Source organism: Aptenodytes patagonicus, chromosome 3 (assembly GCF_965638725.1).
Source record: "Aptenodytes patagonicus chromosome 3, bAptPat1.pri.cur, whole genome shotgun sequence".
NCBI lineage: Eukaryota > Metazoa > Chordata > Aves > Sphenisciformes > Spheniscidae > Aptenodytes > Aptenodytes patagonicus.
Genome location: NC_134951.1, coordinates 130,310,816 through 130,329,988, shown reverse-complemented (window position 1 = coordinate 130,329,988; position 19,173 = coordinate 130,310,816). Strand labels below are relative to the sequence as shown.

Here is a 19,173-nt window from a genome sequence, read left to right as displayed (position 1 = left end):
AATCCTATTCCCCAGACAATAGGAAAATGTCACACCTATTGCAGAGCTGTCACAGGAAGAAACCTTTCGATCATGTCTCTCAATAGCATGTTTGAGTAACACTGCTTTTTGCATCTTGTGTGCACCAGCCTCTCTCTGCTGCCCTAACTGTATCTGGGATTGCTTGAAATCATGCGTGCTTTTCTTCTCTTACTTTCAGTTGTGGGTCGGAGAGAGGATGCCTATAGCTACATCTACTGATCATGGACACAACCTCCAGACTGTGCAGCTACTAATAAAGAAAAATCAGGTAAGTAGGTGCTGTTAGAGCTCCATACCTGTTATTTCTCCATAGTGCTGACTAATTCAGGAAGGAAAGGCTTGCGGTGAAATGATGGGTGCTTCAGTGGTGATGTGCTATGGGGGGTGGTGTGACCACCGGGTGGTGGCATGTTCAGGGAGGGCACAGCCCCGGTTTGTCCACGAGCTGATGGCATGTGTTTTACTACCCCTCTAGAGTTAAGACCCCTGACTGGCATTTCTTTTTTGTTTGGTGCAGTGTCTCATCAGTCTGCTTTTCTCCCATGTAGACCCTTCAGAAAGAAATCCAGGGACATCAGCCTCGTATCGATGACATTTTTGAGAGGAGTCAAAACATTATCACGGAGAGTAGCCCTAATGCTGAAGCAATTCAGCAGAGACTTGCAGACTTGCAGCAGCTGTGGAACCTCCTCATCGAGGAGACAGAGAAACGCCACAAGCGCCTAGAGGAGTCTCACAGAGCACAGCAGTATTATTTTGATGCTGCCGAGGCTGAGGCCTGGATGAGTGAGCAGGAGCTCTACATGATGTCAGAAGAGAAAGCCAAGGTGAAGCAGCTCCACGGCAACACTAGTTTGGTTTTAATTGCTTAGCTAGAGGGGGGCAGGTGACATAATTGAATATGTCGCTAATATAATGGTGACATAAACAAATTTAATTCCCTTGTGAAACCTCAAGTGATCATCTCTTCTGTCTGACATCTCTGATAGTGTGGAGGATAGGCCTTGCTGTACTGAGTCAGTGAAGCATCGTCAGACTGTGGATGGCAACTGTGTACCTTCCTTTGCTGTAAGGTCGGAGTTGCCAATACAGTCCAGTTAGGTCAAGTTTTCTGGTAGTTTTGAATCACAGGGAACAGCACGATGCACCTGTCTGTGAAACAGGCCTGAAGGTCACTCAATTGATACCATTAGTCATCAGCTTTTACTCCCAGTGAAGTGAAACCACAATAGCATCAGACCATACCAAAGAGTAGGTGAACTTCTATTTTTCAAGGAGGTGTTAGAGTGCTGTATCTTATTTGTTATTTACATTAATATACTGCATTCGTTGCCCTGACAAAATGAAACTCAGCTTTGTATCAGTATAACACATTGCATGGGTGTTCAGTCTTCAGTTAAAAAGGATTTGTTTTCTTTTTTATATCTAAGCAATGCAATTAAAAAGGAATACTAATGTGAATAGTATATCACGAAAAATATTCTAATGAAAAGGCTTATTGACGATACCAGTTAACACTGAGAGTTGGGGGTTGTTTTTCTTAAGCTTAACAATGCATAGAAAGTTTTGATCAGAATTTCTTCAGGCACCTTGGTGTGGAGAATCCTTTGGCATGGGCTCCGTAGGATTTCTTTTCTTTGGCCCAGGCTGTCGTTGAAAAGCCTGACAAGTGACATGTCTAAAACTGTTCCATTTTTCTGAGCCCTGCACAATCACTAGTGTTGTGCAAACACACAAAGAGCTTCATAGAAGGGGAAATTCAACATGCTTAGTGCACAGCTGATGTAATTTTGTTCTGCATCCCAGAGAGGTTGTTGCATTCACTCTTTCACTTGTTGTTTTGCTTTCTGTGGGTACCATTTGCTGTGAACTCAACTATTAATACACTGTTGTCAGAACAACTTGTCTTCAAGCTGTACTTAGGAGCAGTTCTTTATAAATCTTTCTGGCTACTGCTTTTTGCTCGCACGCCAAGTTGAACTTGCTGCGTGGTGTCTTTGTCCGGAGTGGGGGACTTGACTGTCATTTTCTGTCACCGTTACAGGATGAACAGAGTGCGGTGTCCATGCTGAAGAAACACCAGATTTTGGAACAAGCCGTAGAAGACTATGCTGAAACTGTGCACCAGCTTTCAAAGACCAGCAGAACTTTGGTGGCAGATAATCACCCAGAAAGGTATTAACTGCCATTTTTAATTGGATTATGCGTTCTTTTAGTAGTTCAGTCACTTCATTGGGTCATTCTGACACACAAAGACTACAGTAAAGAGTAAGTAGCTCAGAAGAGTGTACAGAGGAAGAGGAGTTCGGCCTCACTCAGTTCAAGATGCATGTTGGACAACCCTGATTTGGCCAGAAACAGGATCCTGAACAGGGTCAGCATGTACAGCTGCCGATTTCTGGATAGTACTGGACACCTTCAATAAATGTCTGTTGTATCCTTTATACAGGCTAGCGGTGTCAGGTCTGCCAGCACTGCTGAACCTTACGGAGGTATAGCTATCCTGAGAGACAAGGGTCCATATTCACTCTTTCAACCAACTTTTATGTCCAGCCCATAGGGTCACAGTCATTTATCCTTCTGTCTGTTAGGGCAGTGCTCCCCAAGATCTTCCTCCTCTCTTTGAGATTCCAGTAGAATCAGAGACTGTAATCTGATGCTTTGAACATGGGCACATTAACATCTTGGCTTTGGTAAATTTATCTCAACTTTCATAAATAGCTTTCCCTGTGGGAGAATTCAGGAAGCTTAAGAACTGTTTTGCTGTAAGAGCTGCAGCTAAGCAAACAGAATTCTCCATTGGCTTTGAGTGCAAGGCTGATTTGACTATGAGGGTGATGTATTTACCTGCTCTGCCTTAGCAGATAGGAAGATAGGACTATCTTAGGAAAAACACTCTCTGCCTCTGGTGGAAGATTGTTACTTTAACTCAGAAGCACTCTCTTGTGGTCCTGATAATTTCTGATGAGAGTGGATTTCCTGGCTGAGCTGACTAAGTACTGGAATAACATAATCAACTTTACAAGGCAGAGGGAAGGCAATTTGACAGGGCTGTATGGCTCAGACAAAATATAGGCAAAAGATACGGCAAGTAGAAATATTAATCACTTTTGGAAATGCTGAGCTTTAGGGAGTAAGAAACCCATGAGTACTTCTGAACTTCAAAACAGAATTTAAATGAAAATGAAATGCTGCTTGCTTCAGCAGCTCAGATCCTGCCTGTAATTTTGGGAGCAGACTCTGGTGTGATCTGTGGTCAAACAGATGGAGAGCTTGGTTCCCAGCTTCACTCTGTAAAGCCGGGGGTTATATGTACAGGGCAGAGAAGTTTTCCAGCTAGTGCAGTCAACTGTGCCAGCAGAGGATTGGTCCAGTGTGTATGAGTCAAATCTGTGCGTGCAGCAGACATGCATTCTGTGGATTAAATAGCCCAAGAGTGATTTTTATTCCTTGTAGGTTTTTTTTCTATTTACTTTTATTATTTGCGAGAGACGATGAGGGCTCAATGCTCTCTGTTTTTTTCAGTGAGCGTATCAGCATGCGCCAGTCCAAAGTGGATAAGCTGTATGCAGGCCTGAAGGATCTAGCTGAAGAGAGACGGGGCAAGCTGGATGAGAGACACAGGCTGTTCCAGCTTAACCGCGAGGTGGATGACCTGGAGCAATGGATTGCTGAAAGGGAGGTGGTGGCAGGATCCCACGAGCTGGGACAGGATTACGAACATGTAACAGTAAGTTCTTTGGACGTGGCTGCAGGTTGACCTTCCTTTTCTGGATGCTGCACACAGTAGATGGTTAATATAAATGGGTGGCTGGCTTGCTTGGTTTGCTCAGATCAGTTTGTAATTACAGCGCTGCATGAGTCTGTTTCTCTGCGTTTCAGATGCTACAGGAGCGATTCCGAGAATTTGCCCGAGACACTGGAAACATTGGACAGGAGCGTGTTGATACTGTTAACCACATGGCAGACGAACTCATCAACTCTGGACATTCAGATGCTGCGACAATTGCAGAGTGGAAGGACGGACTCAATGAGGCCTGGGCTGATCTCCTGGAGCTCATTGACACGAGAACACAAATTCTAGCAGCCTCTTATGAACTGCACAAATTTTACCATGATGCCAAGGAGATCTTAGGACGTATTCAAGACAAACATAAGAAACTGCCTGAAGAGCTTGGTAGAGACCAAAACACAGTGGAAACACTACAGAGAATGCACACAACGTTTGAGCATGATATCCAGGCACTTGGCACCCAGGTGTGTAGCAGGCGAACGGTGCTGTCTGTGGGTGTAGGAACCTGAGCTGCAGAGTTCTGCTGCTGCTCTTGGCCCCTCCGTGGCTGGGAGACAGAGTGCTGCCAGCTGCTTTCCAAGTGTATTTCTGTGGGAATAACTTCACCTGCATCATTTTCTTATCTGTCTTTCTGCTTCTCTGTCATTGCATTAGGTTAATTAGTTTATCTAAAATAGAAATCCGTAAGTACACAGATTTCTGAATACATAGGTAATTGTTGAACATTATTCCATTTCCTGTCCTTGGTCGAAGAAGAAATCATAAAGGCAGAGAACTTCTGTATTGATTTAAAGTAAAGCAGAAAGCTGTGATGTCTCCTGACAGTGCGTAGGAATAGAGAGCGGATGGACAGGCATGAGGGTAGCACGCTTTAGCTCCTCAGAGGACCTTTCTCTGATTGCCTCAAGCAGCAGCACCAGCAGTACCCTGTGTGGCTGATATGGTTGGGTAATAGCTTACTTTTGAAGGAAAAAAGGTTCATTGTCTCTTCAGTCAATTTCTGAAAGACATTGAACAGATACTAAATCTGTAAAGAATTTTTAATGTACCAGAGATAATTGAAATACAGGTTTCAGATTTTTCTGTCCTTAACATTGTTCTTGGGTGTTATATTAATTGTGCTGGAAGCCACCTTAGATTTACCTGCTCCTTATGCCATGTTCACCTTGGTGAACGCAAGACACCACTATCCTGTCCCATGGAAGAATCGATATTCCAAAGGATACTTGGAGGACAGGGGCAAATATGAAGGCATGTGTAAGCCTGATTGGTTGTTTTTTGGTGGGGTTTGGGTTTTTGGTTTTTGGGTGGTTTTTTTTGTTTTTTGTTTTGTTTTTTTAATGCCAAAAAGCCCCAGCCAAACCCTCTTCTGCTAGGCACTTTTAATTTTTCTTTTCTGAGAGGCAAAGGAGGTCTGTAGACCTACATAGAGGCTTTCTGACTTGGTTATGAATCTGGGCATTCTGCCTTAATTACTGCTTTTTATGATGCTTCCTAACAGCAGTCTGAAGAGATTTAAAGTACATAGTCCAGGCTAAGATTTTTAAAAGCAGCCAAACTTGATCTAATTCCGAATCTTTTGAAGCCAAGGTATGTTAAATAGAAGGCAGCAGCCGTTCATACAGCACACAGGGGATTCTAAACGAAAAAACAATGTTCAGCTGCCAAAATGAGAATTTCGGAAGAGAACGAGTTGCTTAAAGAATGGAGGAATTACAGCTGACTGCATTTATCCCAGTAGGTCAGAAAAGATAGCTTTTATGGCCAAGCTGCCTGCCAATTCTTGATTATGTTGCAATTTACATAGTTGTTTACACTAAAATAAAGGGGATATAACAACCATTTGATTTTCTAAGTGTTTTACTTTTGGAAGCTGTAGATTTTATACATAAAATGGGAGACATTCACAAAACACCAATGCCAGTCTCTCAAAAAGGTAATTATAATCAAGGCCTAAGTGAAGGAATGTGTAATCATAGCGCAGAGCTGTGGTGAAAGCGCTTAGGACAGTTTTCGGGTGAAACAGCTAGAGCACCAAGAGGGATCATTATGACAACGGCCTGATCTCTGCCTGTAGCTAGAACACTGTTTAATTTGGTGTTCAAACGTCTTAAAAAAAAAAAAAAAAAAGAGAGAGAAAATAATTAGAAAAGAGACAATAGAACATTCCTGGCTCAAAAATATGTGAAACAGTCAAGAAATAGCATTTGATGTCCCAAGACAGTGTTTGAAAGGAAAAGATACTTCTAATAGTAGAAAGATCTTTGAATTTCCAAATTTTCTTCTGTTTGAAGTCATGATCTACATTTTTGAAAAAAAAACTGTTGTTAAAATACGTTTTTTATACTCTGTCAGAGTAGCGGTTTTAATACAGGAGTTTCTGAGTGACATTGAAAATTTCATTATGAAAATGGTCCCCATTTGCCCTGACATTTAACAGTCACTTTGTATTGGCACCCAGTTTTACAGGAGGTTTAGGCAGTGGCAAATCTTTGTTATTTTGGGGGCCCCTTGACCCAACAGTCTTCTCCAAGAAATATTCTCAGAGGGATATACTGACTTAATAACAGAACAAACCTTTTTAGTGTCGACAGGTCAAATATATTTGCAATGACTTTAGAAAGCCATTCAAATGATGAATTAGCAGCTAAAATTTCCCTGTATTTGTGACTCAAAAGTATCCAAACACTGATGCATTTCTCTCTTATAAAAACATACCAGGTGAGACAGCTGCAGGAGGATGCTGCACGCCTTCAGGCTGCCTATGCTGGAGACAAAGCTGATGACATCCAGAAGAGGGAAAACGAGGTCCTAGAAGCATGGAAGGCGCTGTTGGATGCCTGTGAGGGCCGCAGGGTTAGACTGGTGGATACAGGAGACAAATTCCGTTTCTTCAGCATGGTTCGTGATCTCATGCTTTGGATGGAAGACGTTATCCGACAGATAGAAGCCCAAGAAAAGCCAAGGTAATGTGAAGTATCTCTTCTCAATCAGAAGATAAGGCTGCAGGTCAGTTAAGGAAAAGACTCAGTATCGCTGAGCCAGAAATTCAGAGAGAGGCTGTCAAAATCTGATGGTAGTGTAGCAGCTTGCTTTTGTGTATCGCTGCCCAGCAGGGGCTGGGGGCTACTGAAGTAATTGCAATGTAAAGTTGTGTTCAAAGAGATTGTCCCACACGTTTGTTTATTTGATTTCTGATTCAGACCAGACTGGTGCCATTCCTAAGGAAAGGCTGCTAGCAATCTTGCTTCCTGGACTACAAAGACAATCTAGGAATTATTTTTATTGTACAGTTCTGGGTTAGTTTACTTGTTTGAAAACGTAACAGCTGTTAAATCTGGAATACATGTTTCTGAACCATGGATCGATCATTTTAGGGATGTTTCGTCTGTTGAACTACTAATGAACAATCACCAGGGTATCAAAGCAGAAATCGATGCCCGAAATGACAGCTTTACTACCTGCATTGAGCTCGGCAAATCTCTTTTGGCAAGAAAACACTACGCATCAGAGGAGGTACTGTGCTTACTGAACGTGTAACAGCCGCAGTGCAGCTGGCCTGTAGATTTTGTTTCAGCTAGAGAAACTTGCATTGTGTAATCTACAGATTAATAAGCTGCGTATTTATAATGACGTGCATTACTTCAGGGACTGTTCCACTTATTTGCTATTGTGAAATTAGTGTGTAATTTAACTCTGTGAATTGATGTTGGGTAGCAGAGATGGCACCTAAATTTAAAGTATCATTTTCAGTCCAGGAAATGCAAAGAAGCTGTTGCATTCAGTTCTGCAGAGAGCACTCTCTGGGATGGCTGTGTTTGGAAAGGTGACTACTTTGAGCAAGAGCAGACACAACCGTGAGACAGCCTGAATTTTGTACAGGGGAACTGGAATGCTGTGAAGAGGCCTGCTAGGGGAAGGAGCAGGAAAAAGTTTGTCTCATAGGGAGTAAATCCAGGGAATATTAAGAGAAAAATGTGTCCAACTGCTTAAGGCCTTGATTTATTTTCTGATTTGTCTAGGCCAGAGGATAGAGGCTTAATCCGTGTTTCTTCCTGCCTCCCTTCAGTGGAGAGAGGATAGCCAAATGTAAGATACTGCCCACTCAGGGAGGTGATATTTTTTGTGTCTGCATTACACACAAGTGCTGTGGAGTATGCTCGGAGAAACATTTGCTGAGGAACTGGGAGGTTTTGCTAGCCAGTATTCACCCTGAGAATAACACGGGGCTTACGCTGGCACATCAGTGGTGTTAGTGCAGGTAGCTGCAGGCTTTTTGTAACAGTCGTGGGCAGCACATTCTGCATTATTTGCTAGAAAAAGGGCAGAAGGTGCAATACATGGTTGCACTATTCAGATTTGTTTGTCTGTTATACTCTTTTTATCAAATAATCTTGGTGCTGTAGTTTTAAGAGATACTGTATGCTTATGCAAATGTGATATTTTAATACAAATGTCATATTTATTTATGCTTCCAAGAGAAAAACAGCTGTTGTGTTCACATTTAAGTCACTTTCTGACAGTCTAGCACAATGTATCCTGTCCGTAAATGCCAGTGCCTTTTGCTTTTACTGGCTTACGCGGTGTGGTGGGTGAGCTTATGTAACAGTCCTGCCTTCTCCTCTTCCTTCAATCCAGATCAAGGAAAAGCTGCTGCAGCTGACAGAAAAAAGAAAAGAAATGATTGATAAATGGGAAGACAGATGGGAGTGGCTGAGACTGAGTAAGGAGGTCCTTGGATTTCTTCTGGCAGGGCCATATCTAACTCCCTCTTCACTGTGTCTTTCTGAGCATTGAAAAAACCTGCAGCTCCTTACTCTTTTATTAACAGTGCTTGAAAGTGTGTTTGTACTGTAATAACTGTAAGATTCACACCTGTTGATTGTAAAATAACTGAGAATTTGAAACCAAGAAACCTGCACCAAAGGTCTTACTCTATATGATCAAATTTGGAGCTGGGTGAAACAGATCTACCGTATTTTGCAGGTGTCGCATTCCAACTGTGTTTCTACAAAGGATGCACTACTAAAAAATAGGGAGAAGTAAAGCCCTGCTACCTTATGCATGTAACGTGCCTGCGTTATCTGAGAGGCTAGAATGTTGAGGAGCAGTTTACTGACAAACTGTTTAAACGTTGCAGCATTTTGCAAGTTTTACACCAGCAGCAACAACCCAGTTCTGATACTCTTAAGATGATCCATATCTCATATACAGACTGAAGCCTTTGCAGCAGACAGTTGTCCAGGATCTCAAACGTATAGTGCAGTGTAATCATTTTGTGGGGTTCTGGGCTGCTGTGTATACTTTCTTCATTGTTCCTGAGCCTCAGCAGGCTTTAAGAAATACAGTAGCATGGGCGATTGTCCCTCAGTTTGGGTGTTTGCACCATATTATTCATGAAAATTGCTTGATCCCATTCACAAAAGCTGTGGGAGCTTCTTTTCAGCTGTGAAGACAGAAGGAAGGAAGGAAACCTGGAACTGTAGCACTATAGACAAGCATGAAGTACAGAAATATTGCTTGCTGAAGGGAACGACAGCCTATGTCTAGCTGTTCGGTAGAGAGGGCAGTCTGAGGAAGAAAACCAGCATATAACAGACTTTCTACTCTGAAGTTAGTAGGTTACAGCAGATTAGAACAAAAAGGAAACTCTGAAATTGCAAAATGAAATAGTCTGTAGAAGAAGTGAAGGTGAGCCTTAACTTTTAGTTTTCCTCAAATCAAAACCAACAGGACAAATTTCTGTCTTTTAAATGATTAATTTCAGTGAGCTTAATTAAGGAAAATACTTAGCCAAATACATTTACTTTTTTCCCAAGCTATTTTTAAGTAAATTCAGAAGATGCCTGATGACTTCATGATGCTCTTTTTGACATTAATGGCGCTGATACCTGTACATTCTTTGCTCAGTTTTGGAGGTACACCAGTTTTCAAGAGATGCAAGTGTGGCTGAGGCCTGGCTGCTGGGACAGGAGCCCTACTTATCCAGTCGTGAAATAGGTCAAAGTGTTGATGAAGTGGAAAAACTAATTAAGCGGCATGAAGCATTTGAAAAATCTGCGGCTACTTGGGATGAGAGATTTGCAGCACTGGAAAGACTGACCACGGTGAGTGCTATAGGCGAGAATAACGTCTCTTGGCCATTCCCCTTCATTTTGGTGCCGTCTGATTGTTTGGAATAACTCCCAGCATCACCAACCTAATCTCCATTTGTTGATCGGTTTGTTGATCAACCTAGGCCAATCACCCTGGGCCTTAAGTTTCACGTTCCCAACAGTACTAAAACCTTCTCAGGTTCATTTGAACGCAACAACCTGCAAGGAAAGCTTAAGTGATAAATGACCTTAGTAGTCAACAAGAGCTGCCTCAGGCCCAGGAGCAATGACCCAGAAGCAAATTCAAGAGCTGAGCAGTTTGCTCCAGCCCTCTGCCATACAGGTTGTACTGCTAAAAGGGAAGGGGGGTTGTGAGTGAAGAAGACCCAGATCCAAATCCTTGAAATTATTTTCAGTTAAAGATGACAGTGTGAGGAGACAGTGGTGGGGAGGGGGGTTCGACAAAAATGTTTGTTGTGTTTTGACTGCTCCAGTGCAAGGCTGCATTGTCCCCTAGAAAGACATAATAAGCCAAAAAAAACCCAACAAAACCCACATTTTGAGCACAGCTGCAATGTCAGTAATTAATGCTTGGAGAGCATGTTATCATCTTTGGAGAATAATTTTACTTTAGACCCTAAAATTGAAGTGGCTTGATTTTTCACACGCACCGAGTGTTACAGCTGCAGACAAAATGAATTGGAGTTTCTCAGCATCTTCAGAAATCAGGCTGGTTTTATTTAGATGGTTAATTTCAGGGATTGAGATGTGGAACACTTTATTTCTATGTATGGTAAGCAGGCAAGAGGATGTCATTTGTCAGTATTTTAATAGCCTGGGCTGCTTTCTTGTTTGTCTGGTTTTTGTTCTAATAAAATTAATTAGAAAAGAAACATGGACAGTGGCAAGCTGCTGCCCAGGCAGTCTACTTGATGTTAAAGGGTCTGACACTGTATGCCTTTACTGACAAATTCAGTGCAACAAACTTTGCATGATTAATACTTTTAAAGACTGATGCCTTCAAATTTTACTCCAATAAACTTTAATTTCAGTAACGTTTCAGAAGAATGTAGAGCTAGTTTCTAGAAGTGCCCCTGAAAAATGTGCAGCGCTTTTAAATGCACAAAAATGTTTCAATTCTCAGTTGGAACTGCTGGAAGTACGTCGACAACAAGAGGAAGAGGAGAGGAAGAGACAGCCGCCCACTCCCGAGCCAAGCCCAAAGGTTGCAGAGGATGCAGACTCCCAGCAGCAATGGTAAGCCCAGGGTGTGGGAAGCTGAACTGTGTACTTTACGCTGTTTCTTCAGACAGAGTTCTCAGGCTGAAGATGCATTGTAAAGGGACAGTCTGGAGGTTGCACGGTTTTGTAATGTGACCGTTTTTAGAAGACTTGGTGGATGTAGTTTATGGGGACAGGACCTTTCCCAAACATGTGAATTCACTGCTAAGTTGAATGTTCCCATTTTTCATCATGACGCAGCATTACAGCTGTTGAGATGTACCTGGCCCGAAAGTAAAAGTGCTGTTTTTAAACCCCCTGTGTCACGAATTAAAATTTTTGAACAATCTTGGCTTTCTTCTTTAATGAGCTTCAGTTACGGATCGATTTCAAGCCATGTCCATGGAACACTAACATTTCTAAAATTACTTTGTGATAGGAGTAGACTTATTTGTAAGGTTTTATTTAGATGGGTGGAAATAGTCAGGAAAGCCTGTTTTGATCTCACTTAACGTTGGATCTATTCAGTTGGGCCCAAGGATTTTAAGAACTTGCTTGAATTTCTGAGGCGTGCAATATTCAGCAGGAACATCTCATTTTGGTGAAAAAGATGGGTGACTTTCAGGAACTTAATACAATTTCTTTTCTTTTTCCTCTCTCCCAACAGGGATGGGACAAAAGGAGAACAGGTTTCCCAAAATGGTTTGCCATCAGACCAGGAATCTCCACGGGTTAGTTACCGCTCCCAAACCTACCAAAACTACAAAAACTTTATTAGCAGACGGACAGCCAATGACCGATCGTGGTCTGGACTGTGACATACAGAATCATTTGCAGCAAAAGACACCGTTTTTTAGTATGGTTTACTGGTACTGGTTTAATCTTTTGGCTTCAGATTTCCCTGCTGCTTTTCTCTTCCTTCCCATCAGTTGACTTTTATTTAATTAGCAGCCCCTTGGAGAGATATATTTGCTTCACTTTAATCCTTGTTTATTTGAATCTCCCCGCTGACACTCAGTTGCTTTAAGGTGACACATTTATTTCATGTTATTTACTGTGAGTTTTTCATGTCGCTAATAGTATTAAGATTTTCCAGCTAAATCGTCCTTTATATGAGTAATTGAGATATAATGAGATTACATCATAATGAAGAAGAGAACTAGAATCTGACAGGTATGACGCATCGAGTTATACTAACAGGTTTCAGCACGGCAACATTATTAAATCAGCTGCATTAGTAAGCGAGTTATTTACAAGGCCAAAGATAATACATGCAAGTGAGCTCGGGAGTAAAGGCTGGGAGGGAGGGGAGAGGTGTAACTATTGGCAAATAAAAGCCTTAAGGTTAGTTGTATAACATTCCATGCAGAATGGACTCATTGACCGCAGATAAAAATAAACGTGAAATAAAACATTAAAAACTAGTATCTAGATTTATCTCGGTATTTAGTCCTCATGAAGAGTTGTGGTCCTGCTGAATAGCTATTTTGGGGCCCCATTTTACCTTGGTCCTGTCCAATTTACACTACGACAATTCCATTTACTGACACTGGAGAGACTGTAGTATGAATGAGAGTAGGGTGCAGACCCTTATGGAGAGGTTGTGATGCTTTTCTTTAAAAACTAAATAAAATACGTTGGTCTAAGATCCCAGCTCTTTATTTTATATGGATGCAGGTTGAATGGTCCATGCCTTATTCATTCCCTTTTGATAGGGAGTGTCCTGGTAGAGTCAGGATGCATGCCAATAATCTTAACGTGCAGCCATAAAAATACCAGTAAATATGTATATATAGGTAAAGCAACACAGTAGTTGAAAACTGGCTTCTCTCTCCATTACCTTCCTGTAAAGCCTGCTTGCTTCAGTTAATGCTTTGAGTGGTGAGAAAAATGACACTTCTCTTTCTTATGTTTTTAAACCTCACTCTCTGAGGTGATACTAAGTGCAGGAAAGGCTCCTGGCAGGCTCAGATCAGTGGATATTAGAGCTCTTACCAGTACTGCAAAGGAAATGCAGGTCCCAGTCTAGGACTCTGGGAGGAAATGCCTTTCAGCGTAAGTTTATCTTTCAAATAGCCCATCCCAGTTACATTTGAGTCTGCACACAGACTCTGTCAATGCTCTAGGATACTAAGCAGTTCTACCTTTTTCTTTCTTTAAATAAAGCCTTTTGGTTCATCTTTAATACTGAATGATGAAGTGAGCTGTCTGTTGTACATTCTAATGTTTATGAAATTATATATAGTTGTGGCAAGGAATGCAAGGTGGCCTGCAAGCACATCCCAGATCATCATCATCTTGTTGGTTACCACAGCCTTATACATCACCTGTTTGCTGCTTTTTTTTTTTTATGATACATAGTGCTTTTCCGTGTTAATCTTTGCCATCTGCACTTCAGTCTTTCATGAGAGCTTTTTAGCTCAGTTCACTGAATCTTGTGTTGCAATACATCAGATGTACACAGCTGTATTTCTGATTTGAGGAGCGAAATATGCTGCTGTTGATCTGAATTTAGACTTCTGACGACTAGCTGAGCAGTGCAGCTGGATTGTTCTGTATTGGCTGAGCTCGTAAAGTGAGAAAGATGATTGAAAGGATGTGCTTCAGTAATTGTACTTTTGCTGTAACTTGTCTTTCCACTTCATGATGCATGTTTTTTTTTCTTTTGTCAGGATAAAAACATATAGCTTCTTAATGCTTTTAAAAATTCCATATAAATTTATGCAGATGATCTGGTGACTACCTACACCAGTGTTGGCTCTCTATGCCTGTAAGAGTATGACAGTTCTCAGAGCAGTATAGCTGTAGCTTCAGACTCCACCATCTGGGAAGCCTTCAGATGTATTCTGGCTAAAAAGTAGTATGTAAAAATAATTTATATAGGTACACTTTTTTAACTTGTATTAAAAATGTACTTACATATAAAAATTACACTTTTATGATGAAGAAAAATGAATTAAGTCATCGATTAATGTCATCACTTTAGGCACTAGAGGTGTAAGATTTCACCTATTTATTATAGCCTATCGTACTGGCTTAAAACATTAAAATGGTACTTAGGCCAGAACAATATATAGGCTGTCATCTATTTGCATCTGAAAAAGGCGAATACGTCTCTATTATTTAAGCTGTGGCGCAGAGACTTAAGTTGATGAACAGAATATAATGTTGCTTCAAGCACTATGAAAATCAAAGGGATGTCTCCAGTCATTGTCACTAGCTGTCTTGTTGCATGTTACAGTCCCGATTTAAATATCTCAAGAGTAGCACTTTAGCACTAAAGCACTTGCAACTAACCTCTCAGTCACGATTAAGAAAACTGTATTCATGTACGTGATAACTGTTTGGTTGTTAACAGTACAGTTTGCTATTGTTTGTCCTCCGTTGCGTTGTCTCTGCATGCCCGATGCATGTTTCCATTAAAGGTTGTTTAGCTCCTGTTTTTTCTCTATTTTCATGACACATTCTTCGCATAGCTGTTTATGATTCAGATTTATTTTGCTTGTTTTCTGTTAATTGTAGATAACACATGAAAAGGAAATAAAACCTGAAAGAGCATCAGAAAAGCTTTTCATAGCCCTTTTACAATCAGTAGAATTTTAAGTAGAAGTTACAGGTCTGATTGTGTGATTAAAGTTGGCAGTTATCTTTTAAAACCACAGGGTTGCAGATTGCAGCACTGAATTACATGTTATTTCCCATAAAACCACGTTAAGTAGCTGTGCAGTGGCTACTGTTTTGAAACTGGTCTGGTTTACTTCAGATTAGTGGTTATAGGTGCCCCAAAATGGGTAATATTTTCACATCTTGCCGGTATCGCTACAGAAAACATGCTACTTTCGGCATCGGTTTAGGTAACGGGTAGTTTTGGGTAGTTTACGTAAGTTGTTGAGATAAGTTACCGTGGTCTATGTAATTCCTTATTGCTGGTCACAAAGGCTTCATGTATCTCAGACAGGGATCCAGCCAGTTGAAAAGCAGAGAGTTTGAAGTTCAGTAGCTGTCACTGGTCGAAAAGATTTGCAAAGGGCTGTCCTTTTTCTTGAATGTGATCTGTTGGCCATCGGTGATCAGCACTGGTGATGACTGATTAATTGAGCTTTCACTGGTGAATCAGTGGTTGTTTATTTTACTACCTGTGTTACAGTAGCTGTGCTGGCAGAGTTTGGATAATCTTCAGCCTCATCTGTTTATTTACCCTCTCCCCCCTTTAATGCAACATTTTTGTTACATTTTGAGATTTGGATACAAATAGTGACTTTTGATGACTTAGATTTATCCTAATTGTGAAGAAGCAGTGCCATTGATTTTTACTTCTGCTGGGTAACAGTGCAGGGTAGATGTTTCCTCTTATAAACTAGGCTGTAAGGCCACACGTCTTCAGGGACAGAGTAAAATAGATATGACTGAAGCGGAATGTGAGCTGTGATCCTTTCCCTGTTTCAGTGGTGTAGTGTCTGTACTCTGGAGATTTAGATTGCTTAAAGGCAGTTAACCAATCCTTCCCATATTCGTAGCAAGTTGACACTTAGATCTTCCTAGGTCAATATATGAGGTACGAAGGTGTGAGGTACGATAACGTGTACTTGGCAGGTATAAGAAGTTCTAGCAAACGGTGGCAAAATTTAGTTTGTTGCATAATAATTCGGCTGCTTTTGAATTGTCCAGGCCATGTGCAGAAGTGGGAATGTCTAATTATTGTGCCATTCACAAATACCTGCTTGTCTGCATAAAAACAGTCCAGAATGTTTGTAATCTACTAGAGCATTAGCAGCACTAAGCTTTAGTAACTTGCTAATAAGAATAATAATAATACACAATGGTTGTGTAACTCCTGAGCTGCTACCGATGGCTCTACATGTCAAAGTAATGGTACAAGAAAAAAAAAACTGGGACCAAGCTGCATTTCAAAAGCTTATAGCCATTAGGATTCCAATTTAAATGATTTTTGGATGAATGGCTCCTGAAGACGTCGACAGCTTGACCAGTCAGAGCTGCTGGAAACATGGCTGCTCTCTAGGCTATCTCGATCACAGTGCGACAGGCAACGCGATCAACAAAGCAAGTGATGGGCAAGGCCTTGGTTCTGTCTTTGTTTGGGGGTAAATAGCTGTGTGATGTTGTGTGACTGTGGTGGTTTTCAGTTCCTTTAACAAAAATCCAATCCACCTAATAACGAAAGTCTGAAAAAGACCTTGATAAATTGACACATGACCTCATTTCCCTTGTCTTTAAGATCCAATATCCTAACTGGGATGGTGGAGATGAAATGCATGGTGTAATCTTTCTAATTTCTGCATGTTTTGATTTTGTTGTGTCACTAGGGGAATGGGGAAAGCGGGAAAGGAGCTTTTACAGAAACAAATAAATTGCACAAATTTTTGTAAATGCTCCTGGGCAATTTTGACATATTTTTCTGCTGACTCGTAGTTAATATCTTTTATAGACTTTTAATACCTCAGTAATGCCATAAATGTATTTAAGGTGGCTGATGTGTATAACTTCTACTGTTCCTCTAGGTTTGCAGAAAGTGTGATTGTTACTGTTCCAAACATTTGAGTACTTAGCAACAGAATTGAATGCTCTCATTTTAGGAATAACAATATATAAAAGAATATGAATTGACCAGCAGAGCAAAGCACAGTAAAATTCACACTGATGTTTAGCTGCTCTTATTTTCCCGTCTCTCTACCTATAAAATGGGTACTAATCCATTCATACCTTCTAATTTCCTTGGCCTTCTGTGTCTCCATGGAGCGTGAAAAAGATCTTATTGGCCTGGGTCATTCTCCAGGCAAAGTTTATACACAGCCACATTGTGCAGGGAAACAGATTAACTGCAAGATACCTCAGTGTTGTGAGGCTTCTAGCTGAACGTTTTTTCCACTGTTCCTAGGTGGCAGAAACTGCAGAAACAAATGAAATGGTCAATGGAGCTGCAGAACAGAGGACAAGTTCGAAAGAGTCTAGTCCTGTTCCTTCTCCAACGGCAGACCGCAAAGCCAAGACCGCCATTCAGGCTCAGACTGCTGCTACCCTACCAGCCAAAACACAGGAGATTCCTTCAGCTCAGATGGAGGGCTTCTTACATCGCAAACATGAGTGGGAGACACACAGCAAGAAAGCCTCGAGCAGGTAAAGTACTCGATGCGTAATGCAGATAATTGCATCCGAACTTGCCAGGATGTAAGACAGTAAATGTTGTCCCTGCTGTTGTTGTCTTCTCACAGCTCCTAAAGACCTTTCAGGCTTATGCTCCTGTTGTTGTAGGAACTGCATATGGATGGTTGAACAGTGTATTTTATGAAGTTGCAGCCTAAAGACACACGGTAGAAAATGCAGTGTTAGCCATATTTGGAAGGTGGAAAACTGAGGCATAAAGATACCATGACTTTCCCACTTCACATGATGAATTTGTGGCAGTAGTGGCATTTGATTCCAGATCTCTCAAGTTGTACGTTACTACAAGAAAAGAAAAACACGTAGGTGTGAGAATAGAAATGTCCATATTCTTCTGACATTTTCTGTTTGCACATTAGCACTTTCCACCTACTCTGTAATCTGTTCAGAAGAGAAAAGCGGGTGAAGATGATTTTGTGTGCCTTAGTTGATTCCATTCCTAAGGACCTGATCCTGCAGTTCTCAAACAGGCAAAGCTTGTGAGATTTCTGTCTGCACTGGAAAAGCAGACTGGGGTCCTTCATGACCTGAGAGAGCTCTTGAAACCAGATTTATGACTGGGCTGACAAGGAAAATGTTGACTAGCAAGTGGTGAGCTACACCAACATCTGAGGGATTTGGTAGGAGCCGAACTACTGAGCAGAGCTGAGTGCAGATCACAAATGAGTGCAGTACTACCATGATTTTTGTTCGGCTAGAGTTGTTCACACTGGAGAACTATTTTGAGGCAGTGACAGACACCAATACCAATATCTAGGGACTCTTATTTCTAGTAATCATTGATTTTTATAGCTGTATTAGAGAATGAGGTGGATGATGCCACTAAGAGTATTTGTAAAAATCAAGGATTTCACATGCAGTCCGTTCGTTAGTTTGCAGCACAATGAGAATTCCTTCTTACAACAAAGCGTAGTCATTAAAAGGTCAATCCATTTCTCTCCCTAGTATGCAAACTGCCTAGTCTGCCAAACAATCCTCCCACTGTTAGGATATGCTTACGTGCTATCAAAGAGAGCTCTGGAAATCTCTATTCCATTTGGCTCAAAGTCAGTGGTTTTGTCTTGAAGCCATGCTTTTATGAGAGAATTTGCTGTCTGCAGTTTACAGGACAGTGTATGCTGTAGTCGCATTCTCAGAACTACTCTCCGTTATCTTATAGAAATAATTGTGTTTGGTTTCTCCAGTTCCGCAAGTAAGAGTAAAGTTACTAAACTTTACTTTTCCGCAAGTAAAGTGTTGTTTTCTGTGTCTTGAAGGTCATGGCATAATGTGTACTGTGTCATAAACAACCAAGAGATGGGCTTCTACAAGGATTCGAAAGCTGCTGCTTCTGGCATCCCCTACCACAATGAGATTCCTGTCAGCTTGAAAGAAGCAGTCTGTGAAATAGCGGTCGATTATAAAAAGAAAAAGCATGTGTTCAAGCTAAGGTAAACCTGTTGAAGCATCTTGCCGTTAGTTTAAGTTGTGGTGGGTATGTCCACTGTGCGAATTCATGGGAGGATCCAGCCCAAGAACTGATCGTAGTTACTAACTGCAGTATCTACTTCTCTGAACAAGCTCTTCCTGACACTGAAACATGGTATATTTATCAAAGGTAGCAAGCACAAAACACTATCAAAATAATCTGTGCATTTTATTTACATTTGGGACAAGACTAGACGTGTCTGCCTAAGGTTAGGAGCCTGCATTTAAAAATGCTGGGCTTTTCAGCTGCTCCCTCTGGAATTAATGGAAAAGAGCTGAATGTTCGTGGTTCTGCTCTTTTCAAAATCAAGCCTCTTGTTTAATTTTTTCAGTGTGGATTTAGGAGACTACTGAAGACATCTATCACATTTTCAGGTCTAGAACATGTAGTTACAG

The 19,173-nt window shown here is 41.1% G+C and overlaps 1 protein-coding gene across 5 annotated transcripts in view; it reads left to right on the top strand.

The window, feature by feature from the left end:
• The window catches only part of SPTBN1 (spectrin beta, non-erythrocytic 1), a 136,427-nt gene that overhangs the window by 113,871 nt on the left and 3,383 nt on the right, over nt 1-19,173 (top strand). For all 5 annotated transcript variants that reach the window (XM_076335209.1, XM_076335205.1, XM_076335206.1 and 2 more), the window contains 13 exons: nt 200-289; nt 570-848; nt 2,066-2,196; nt 3,547-3,751; nt 3,904-4,278; nt 6,536-6,780; nt 7,192-7,330; nt 8,453-8,537; nt 9,725-9,921; nt 11,054-11,166; nt 11,798-11,861; nt 17,027-17,265; nt 18,567-18,740. In XM_076335209.1, the coding sequence (XP_076191324.1) occupies nt 200-289; nt 570-848; nt 2,066-2,196; nt 3,547-3,751; nt 3,904-4,278; nt 6,536-6,780; nt 7,192-7,330; nt 8,453-8,537; nt 9,725-9,921; nt 11,054-11,166; nt 11,798-11,861; nt 17,027-17,265; nt 18,567-18,740 (2,336 nt within the window). The remainder of the gene's footprint in view (nt 1-199; nt 290-569; nt 849-2,065; nt 2,197-3,546; nt 3,752-3,903; nt 4,279-6,535; nt 6,781-7,191; nt 7,331-8,452; nt 8,538-9,724; nt 9,922-11,053; nt 11,167-11,797; nt 11,862-17,026; nt 17,266-18,566; nt 18,741-19,173) is intronic.